The 9,016-nt window shown below is 49.1% G+C and overlaps 1 protein-coding gene across 5 annotated transcripts; it reads left to right on the top strand.

Moving 5' to 3' along the window:
• The first annotated feature begins 47 nt into the window (after window positions 1–47).
• Window positions 48–8,786, top strand: CLK2 (CDC like kinase 2). Of its 5 annotated transcripts, none has more exons than XM_074349553.1 (13): window positions 48–182; window positions 1,760–1,929; window positions 2,690–2,915; window positions 3,607–3,691; window positions 4,043–4,109; window positions 4,274–4,390; window positions 5,184–5,350; window positions 6,130–6,224; window positions 6,864–6,993; window positions 7,100–7,182; window positions 7,346–7,425; window positions 7,612–7,702; window positions 8,260–8,786. In XM_074349553.1, the coding sequence occupies exons 2-13, from the start codon at window positions 1,760–1,762 to the stop codon at window positions 8,443–8,445; spliced, it is 1,497 nt and encodes a 498-aa protein (XP_074205654.1). In that variant the 5' UTR covers window positions 48–182; the 3' UTR covers window positions 8,446–8,786. The 5 variants fall into 5 exon arrangements, with proteins under 5 accessions (XP_074205654.1, XP_074205653.1, XP_074205652.1 ...); XM_074349552.1 differs by having other exon boundaries at window positions 3,604–3,691; XM_074349551.1 differs by having other exon boundaries at window positions 2,687–2,915.
• The last annotated feature ends 230 nt before the right edge of the window (window positions 8,787–9,016 follow it).

Below are 9,016 nucleotides of genomic sequence, written 5' to 3'. Positions count from 1 at the left end.
GACGGAGCTTGGGCGGGCGGGACTGGAGCGGAGCCCGGGAACGAGGCGGGAGGTCCCAGGGTCTCGGGTTGGGGGGGTGGAGCCGCACTTCGTCGCCGCGGGGGTGCCGGGACTCCGGCCGCAGTGCCGCCGCCATCACGGACTTCCTGTGGGACAAGCGCACGGGCCTCGCCGCCAGAACGGTGAGCGCGCGGGCTGGCGGGCCGCGGGGCCGCGCGGAAAGATGGCGACTGCGGGGCGGGCAGGGATAAGATTGGATTGGGGGGCAAGGAGCCAGGGCCAGATTAGGAGAGGGGAAGGGCTGAGACCTCTGAAGTGGCAGAGGTGAGGAGTAGGAAGATGAAGTGGAAGGTCGATCTGCCTTAGATGTTTTCGGGAAGACCAGTAGGAAAGTTGGGAGGGACCAAAGTAGAAGAGGAGTGATGGAGCAGAGATGGGAGTGGTTCCAGAGACGAGAAAGAGCATAATATCAAAGTTGGACCAAAGTTAGAGAGGGAGAACACAATGCCGTGTCTCTTGGAGGATGTGGCAAGAGTTTGACTCTAAGGGTTAGTACTGGATTTTCTGAGAAAGAGAAAAAAAAGACAAGTTGAGAAAGTTGTAGGCTGCAGATACTTACGGGGATGGGAGAGAGGAAAGTCTGTGAGGGACTTTGGTAGCAGTACGTATGTGAGAAGATGATGAGATGAAATGTGGCAATGCTAATCAAGGTTGAATTATGTGGGAGAATCTGGTGATTGCATCTTCTTAGTTTCCTACAAGCCCTGATAGGCCAGGAATGAATCAATTACCACCGTCCTCCTCAATTTGAAAATTAGCTCAGAATGGGAGCCAGATGTTGGAGCTTTATCCACACCTAACCCACGCCCTTCCCCAAGACTTATGTCTCTGGGCATATTTAATTCTATTCTCCTTTCCTTTTCTCATCTTCCTGGATTGTGACAGTGATTTCTCTCTGGTTCTTTCCTTGAAGGAAAAAAAGAATTTGTGCACCATGCTATTGCGATTCCAATACCTGGAAGGTGGCCAGCTTTTAGCCAACTAGTGCTGATATTAATTAACAACCAATTATTCTCTACTTCTTAGCATAAAAGGGAGGGGCCGGATGGGAAGCTGACTGCAGTTTGGGGCCTCCTGTATTAAAATCATTCAAGGGGGATTTTTTGCCAGTGATGTGAGAGAAGATTCAGGTAATTCAAGGGGCCAGACTCAGATCCCTGGAACTTGCTTTTATTTGGTATACACTACTATGTGTAGAAACCTGGTAAAACTGGATTCCTACCCTCAGGACATGGATGGTCTAGTTGAGATGAGATCCACTTTCAGTGATTGTAAATATTTGTCACAATAGCGTATACTAAAGCATTGTTCTCTTGCTGTTGAATTGTGAGGAACTATTCTAGATCTCAGCCAAGGATGAACTGTGGCAGTCTCTATCAGTTACACAGTCTGAGCTGTAATAAGCTTTGGCCCACACCTGAGTATCTTCTTGAAGCCATGTTTGAGGTAAATCAGAGTAGAGCAGTGAGCTGAGTGGGAGGAAGCTTCCTAAATTTTTCAGCCAGCATTAGTAGAATATATACTTTATTAAGAAGGGATTTTGAGAACAGAGGAAAACCAAGGGAGTTGTGGGTGGCCAAAAGAGGTAGAAATAGAAGAGCAGAAGGCAGCTTAACATCTCTGGAGCAGCCAGTCCTTGGAAGAGACTTTTGAAAACTCAGAGCTGCCCCACTATTTCTAATTTTACCTTCCCTTCCAGATGCCTCATCCTCGAAGGTACCACTCTTCAGAGCGAGGCAGCCGGGGGAGTTACCATGAACACTACCGGAGCCGAAAGCATAAGAGACGAAGAAGCCGCTCCTGGTCAAGTAGCAGTGACCGGACTCGGCGGCGCCGGCGGGAAGACAGCTACCACGTCCGTTCCCGGAGGTGAGGCTTCGGGAAGAGAAACCCATACTCGGCCCAGTCGTTTATGTATTCAGCACAGATTTATTGGTTTCATGTTAAGCAACTGGGGGAAGGGGATGGTCAAAATGGATGACAAAATAAGCCATTTACACTGTGGTGTTAAGAGTATTATCGTGGAGAAAGTATATAGTAAGGGGCTGAGGAAGCTTCCCACAGGTTTGGTTGGAGTGGGGCAATGTGTGTAGTTCAGGGAAAACTTCCCAGAGAGGGTGACACCTAAGCTTGTCTAAAAGACAGTGGAGAAGTGTCCTAGACAAAGGAGAGCAAATGCAAAAGACTTGGGGCTAGAGGTAACTAACGAACGAGTTAACAGACAAGACAAATATAGAGCTGCAGAGTTTTAATAACTTAGCAGCATATTCAGTGGGAGGGATGGGTTAGGGATAGTTAGGGAGCAAAGCTAGGTATCAGTTAGGAAAGGCTGGAGAAAGAAGCGGCTCTTTGTTCCATTGCATCACTGGAGGGGAGGAGGAGGCTCTCAGAAGGAGTTGTTCTGCAGATGTCTTTTCAGAGGTTTGGTGACATGCAGGTGTGGGGATCCTCCTCTGTGCTTGGTTACATCACTGCCCTGGGTCTTGGTCCTCTCAGAGTGACTTGAGTGTGTGAGAGCAACTTTTCTAGCATTACTCCTTGTCCTCGGTGAGGGAGGGCCTTGTCACATGGTATGGCAAGGAATGTGGCCTGAACAGATGCACCTAATGGTGTTGTCGTCCAACAGCAGCTATGATGATCGTTCATCAGACCGGAGGGCATATGACCGGCGATACTGTGGCAGCTACAGGCGCAATGACTACAGCCGGGATCGGGGAGAAGCCTACTACGACGCGGACTACCGGCATTCCTACGAATATCATCGGGAGAACAGCAGTTACCGCAGCCAGCGCAGCAGCCGGCGGAAGCATAGACGGCGAAGGCGACGCAGCCGGACATTCAGCCGCTCGTCTTCGGTAAGTGCCAGCCCAGGCCCTTCCTCTCCTTACTCTTCTTCAGCCCTCTGGGACCCCGGTAAGTGAGAAGTATCCTTCTTCTCAGCCAAGCATTGGGGTATGAACACTGAGGTGGGCGCTGAGTGTCTACTCTCTTGGAGGCTCTCCGACTCTTGGAGGGCCCTGAATCTGCTTTGGAGATGGATGGGCACAGAGCATTTGTGAACCCCAGTGCCCTCCCTGGCATGCTGGGCTGACTGTATTGGGAGCAGCTCTTCTACCCCAGAGGCTTCCACTTTCTAGTGGGGACCTTGCTTGTGAACTGCCTTTCTCCCCCAAGCCCTGGGCTCCACGGCCCCCTCAGCAGGTGGGCTTGGGTGGGGGCAATGGGAGATCTGTGCCCACCTGGAAGGGCATTGTGTAGAGCATGGGGTTGTGGGTGACATTGGCAACGACACCACTTCTCTGCTCTGCCCGTGCCTCTCCCTGTTCCCATTTTGGGTTTGGGGACTTGGGTTATGCGCCGCTCTTTCTTCTCACCCCGATCCGCCTTACTGCATCTGACGTGTTCCCTTCCACTGTCCCCCATCATCGTCTGTCCCCCCTGGCTGGGCGCCTGTGACCGGTGACCCCTCCACCACCCACCCCGCCTCCCTCCGGCCCCCGCTCCGACACCTGGCTTGCTCCGACCCCCCCCGCCCCCCGACAGCAGCACAGCAGCCGGAGAGCCAAGAGTGTAGAGGACGACGCTGAGGGCCACCTCATCTACCACGTCGGGGACTGGCTACAAGAGCGATGTACAAGCCAAATCGTAACAATCCTATAGCCTGTAATGGTCCCATAGCCATCCTAACATCCCGAGCCAACCCAAGTCACAGCCTCTTTTGCCTCTTCTCAGTGGTGTTGTTTATCTGGGTGGTTTGAGTTGCTGTTGAGATTGACCTCTGCTGTCCACTTCCAGCTCTCATGGCCCCTGGGTTAAAGGTGGTGGGAATCACGCAGGGGTTTTCTCCTCCTGTGACCATCTGTATCTGTTCCCCCTTCCTTCATCTCCTCACCCCAGGTTGCTGTACCCTTTTTCTTCCAACTCAGCTCATTCCCCACCTTCTCTCCCTCCCTCTCCCCGACCCTGCTCTTTTTCATTTCAGATGAAATCGTAAGCACCCTGGGAGAGGGGACCTTCGGCCGAGTTGTACAGTGTGTTGACCATCGCAGGTAACTGTCAGCCCCCTCTGTACTCCACGTCTGCTAGGTGTAAAGAGGTAGGGAGATTATCTGGGACTTTTTTGCTGATTAGCCAAAGGTAGAATTTCTTAATCCCCTGTTCAGTCTGAGATGTTCTTGAGATTCTACCAAAAGCCTCTTCTGTTATTCTATAGGGGCGGGGCTCGAGTTGCCCTGAAGATCATTAAAAATGTGGAAAAGTACAAGGAAGCAGCTCGACTTGAAATCAACGTGCTGGAGAAAATCAATGAGAAGGACCCTGACAACAAGAAGTAAGCAAGCAAAGGAGTATGTGGGGAGTCTAAGCGGCTCCATCCCTATACAGGAAACCTTCCTGACCTGTGTTAGGCAGGCAGGGGAGTCCTAGACCTTCTCATCCATTCGTCTTTAATTTATCATCTTAGAGCAGTAGAACATTAGGGCAGGAAGGAAGGGCCTGTGTTATTCTTTAATCCATTCTCCTTGTTTTGAGGGCAAATTGCTCCACAGTTTGGCTCCAGCCCAGGAGGGATATGCCCAGAAATGGCCCTGAGACTGAGAATCAACATTTTCATCAAAAAATTAATTGAGCTTTTAATACCCAGAACTATGCTGAGAAGGCCACAGATACTTATGTGTTAATATTTCTGTTCACACACTTTCCATAATCCAAGTATAGAATAAGACTATTAAAGGCATAATAGACATAAAGATGGGCTCAATGATAGCTGATGGTGAGTGACTTTCAGAGCTGGGAGCTGGGGTCAGGATGTAGGAGTGGCAGTTTGACAATTCGTGATCCACACTGGAGCCTGGTACTTAGCAGCTCCTCAGCAAATACAATTTTTTTCTTTTTAGCTATTTAAAATGTAGGAAAATAGTTTGAAACATGACAGGCAGTACATCTCTTCTTGGATCTGCCAGAAAGGCCATTCCCTAGCTGAACTGAATTTTCTTGGTGATATTAGCTGGCATGTTTTTACACAAGTGTGTGGAATCAGCAGCTATGCAGTCCCTCTATGTTGGAGGGGTGGTGGGCAGAAGGGAGCTCATCAGACATCCCCCTTCCCCCATCTCTCTTCCCAGCCTCTGTGTCCAGATGTTTGACTGGTTTGACTACCATGGCCACATGTGTATCTCCTTTGAGCTTCTGGGCCTTAGCACCTTCGATTTCCTCAAAGACAACAACTACCTGCCCTACCCCATCCACCAAGTGCGCCATATGGCCTACCAGCTGTGCCAGGCCGTCAAGTGTGAGTGGGGCGGGCCGAGGCGGACTCTGGGGCAGCCCCTCCCTCCGTTGGACCTCTTCTGTCTCAGTTGTGCACTGATGAAGCCCCTAAACAGTCAACTTGATTATCTGCAGTTCTTTTATTCACTGTTCTGTTGACATCTCTTCCTCTTCTGACTTAACTCCTCCACTGATGTCCTCACCATCACTGATTGCTTTTACTCCACGTTCAGCCTAGCAGGAGCTGGAAGAAAAAGCATTTGAAATCAAAGCACTTAATTACCTCTTTTTTTTTCCTTCATTCCCCTTCCTTGGGAAAGTGTAAGCCATGCAGCAAGCACAAAGAGACAAAAAGATTCCTCAAGCTAGAAGTTTATATTTGTCTGAGCTGAGATGCTGACTGATCCCAACAAAGCAGGTGGGGGCAGGGAGTAGTGCAGCCAAGGGGCCAGGTAGGGGATCCAGACTAGTACATACTTCCTCTTGAGTCTTCATAACAATACGGTTTCACAGAGCTGAATTCACAGGATGTCAAACACATGTCAAGAGTCAGTACAAAAATGCAACTCGTAGCAAATCATCTTATACATTGTTGAGAGATACATACATATATATCTTACATTAATAAGTATAGGGCTTCTTAGACCAGGCATTTCATTTGGATATAGAACAGAAAGCAGCCTAATGATTGTGGACCTACCTCCTCACCAGCTTTAAGCTAGGTGACCAAGCCTGGGGTCAGCTGGTGCCAGTTAGCCCTGTCCACCTGAACCAGCCCTGACCTGGCCTTCTCCTCTGCAGTCCTCCATGATAACAAGCTGACACATACGGACCTCAAACCTGAAAATATTCTGTTTGTGAATTCAGACTACGAGCTCACCTACAATCTAGAGAAGGTAAGATGGACAAGCTCTGCCCCTTGGCCAGTGGGTGCAGGTGTCCCTGTCACTTGGCCTTTCTCTTAGCCCTTTGTGTCCTGTCTTTTATTTCTTTCTACCACATTTTCTGCTCTGGCTCTGACTGAGTAAAACCAGAGTGCTAGAATAGATTGAAAGGGAGAGATGTAACACTTAAATTGGAAGAGAACTTGGCAAAAGAACCTCTGTTAACTTTCCAAAAGAGTGAAAATGCTTTTAAGGTTCTTAGTTTGGGTTTTCTGTAGAGAGCTCAGCTCCTTTGGCTAACTGGAGATAATGGAGATCTCAGCTAAGGAAGCTCTTTCTCCCTTTGCTACCTGCTATATATTTTCCAAAAGACTATATACCAGTCACGTGGGTATACTCTTCGGATGCAGAGGGGCATGTGTGCTGTTCCATAATTATTCCATATTCCTCTTCCTCTCCCATTCTGCAAGTACTCTGCTCGGTATTCGGGAGGCTGTAAAGCAGGAGATTCTCTGGCGTGTGTGGGAGCAGGCAAGAGATCAGAGGTGCTTTTTAAGGCTCAGGAGCACTTCAGAGAATAGTGGTAGAATCTTGGTTGGTTCATTCTCAATCTCAGTGCAGAGGTTCATTCTCTTCCTGCTTTGCTCCTAGAAGCGAGATGAGCGCAGCGTGAAGAGCACAGCTGTGCGGGTGGTAGACTTTGGCAGTGCCACCTTTGACCATGAACACCATAGTACCATTGTCTCCACTCGCCATTACCGAGCACCAGAGGTCATCCTCGGTAAGGCGGGGAGAACAAGGTGGTTCAAATATGTTGGGGTTGGTGTGGTGGTAAGGATGGGGCCCCCTGAGCCTCATAATACCTTTTCCTTCTCATTCCTACCCAGAGTTGGGCTGGTCACAGCCTTGTGATGTGTGGAGCATAGGCTGCATCATCTTTGAATACTATGTTGGCTTCACCCTCTTCCAAGTAAGTGGTGGGATATCTTATGTGACCACTAGGCACTATCCTACCTGATTTCTCTATCTGCTGAGGACCTGCCTACTCGCTCCTCCACACTGCCTATCTTCCTGGTGGCTAGTCCTCAGCATCCCCTCCTGGTTCCATGCTCAGTTTTGTTTTTGTTTCCCAGACCCATGACAACAGAGAACATCTAGCCATGATGGAAAGGATCTTGGGTCCTATCCCCTCCCGGATGATCCGAAAGACAAGGTGAACCTTGAGTGGGAGGGACTTAACCCTTTTCCTCTTCTCTCCACAAAATTGGTCTATATCACATCATTTTCTTTTTTCTTTGACATCTCCCCTCCCCCCAGCTACTCTCAGATGGGGGAATAAGGGAGTTATCCCACAGCAAGAGGAACCTCCTGATTCCTCAACCTCCCCCTTCCCCTCTAGGAAGCAGAAATATTTTTATCGGGGTCGCCTGGATTGGGATGAGAACACGTCAGCTGGACGCTACGTTCGAGAAAACTGCAAACCACTTCGGGTGAGCCGGGCTGGGAATAAATAGTGCCCACCACCCAGAGATTACTTCCTTCTTAAGGTGTTTTGCCCCTGGAGTGCATTTCACAAGCATAGGGTTAGGAAAGAAGGGGAGGACAACTGAAAGAAGACATCTTTTGTTGGTAGAAGAGAGATAAGAGAGAGTAGTTTTATGGAGGGAATGAGGTTAGACAGCCATGTCTTTCTTGAACCAACCAGAGATGAAAGCAATGTCCTGGATTCTTTAGGTCAGACAGAAAAGAATAAATTACTTTGGAAGAGCTTACATTTTAATGAGGAGCTAAAGAAGATTCATGAAATTGACAAGGATACACAAATAGAACTTTCAAAGACTATGAAGGAATAATTGTGCTAGTAGGAGGGTAGGTTGAGCTGTAACAGCAGAAATGGTCATGGTGTGGTTATGGTGAGGTAGCGTTCTTAATAGTTGCAAGCAGAGCCTTGGTCCTCCAGAATTGAAAGAAAGCTAGGGCCTTGACGAAGAAGGCAGGGTTTATAAAAGGCATCGTGCCTCACCTTTTTCCCAACCTCCACCACCAGCGATATCTGACCTCGGAGGCAGAGGAACACCATCAGCTCTTCGATCTGATTGAAAGCATGCTAGAATATGAACCTGCTAAGCGGCTGACCTTGGGCGAAGCCCTTCAGCACCCTTTCTTCGCCCGCCTTCGGGCAGAGCCACCTAACGCCAAGTTGTGGGACTCCAGTCGGGATATCAGTCGGTGACGATCAGGCCCTGGGCCCCGCTGCGTCTCTAACAGCAGTGGGTGTCCAGTCCAGGACACTGGTGCTTTTTTATACAAGAGAACAGAGCCGGAGCCCACTCTCTCCTGGCTCCCTATGTACCTGTGAATATGTGAAATAGTGTAAATAGGAAAGAACTTGTACCTATCGCTTCAACCCCGCCTTGTACATAATGCTATTCCATCTCACACTTCCCACCCTCACCTGCCCCTCCACAGTTGAGTTGGATAGGGGCAGGATGAGGTAACCAGGTGGCATCTATCCCATATTTTATAAGGAATTTTGTACAGTCTTTGTGAAATAAAATGACGTGCTTCATCTGACCCCCATCCCTGGAGTTTGAGGTTTGGGGATACTGGGGTGGAGGGATGAGAAGGTTGGCGACCTTTCTGAGTTTGGGTACAATGGGAGTCCCATTTTACCTTCCAACGTTAACCATAGTCAGGCTACCAGTTTATCCCAGGAGAGTAGTGATGGGTGAAATAACATTTCTTGCCAGTTAGAATGGAGAAGGGTACAAGGTTAGCACTTGTTTGATCTGGAAAGATGAGGG

This window comes from Camelus bactrianus, chromosome 21 (assembly GCF_048773025.1).
Source record: "Camelus bactrianus isolate YW-2024 breed Bactrian camel chromosome 21, ASM4877302v1, whole genome shotgun sequence".
Classification (NCBI taxonomy): Eukaryota; Metazoa; Chordata; class Mammalia; order Artiodactyla; family Camelidae; genus Camelus; species Camelus bactrianus.
Note: the sequence above shows the minus strand (reverse complement) of the source record. Positions and strands in the feature narration are given on the sequence as shown.

Bases quoted from the DNA above. Each gene is read 5' to 3' on its own strand.
- CLK2 (XM_074349550.1), top strand. From the start codon at position 1,760: ATGCCTCATCCTCGAAGGTACCACTCTTCAGAGCGAGGCAGCCGGGGG. The intron at 3,692-4,042 runs GTACAAGCCAAA...TTTTCATTTCAG, and splicing joins GGACTGGCTACAAGAGCGAT to ATGAAATCGTAAGCACCCTG. The intron at 6,225-6,863 runs GTAAGATGGACA...CTTTGCTCCTAG, and splicing joins TCACCTACAATCTAGAGAAG to AAGCGAGATGAGCGCAGCGT.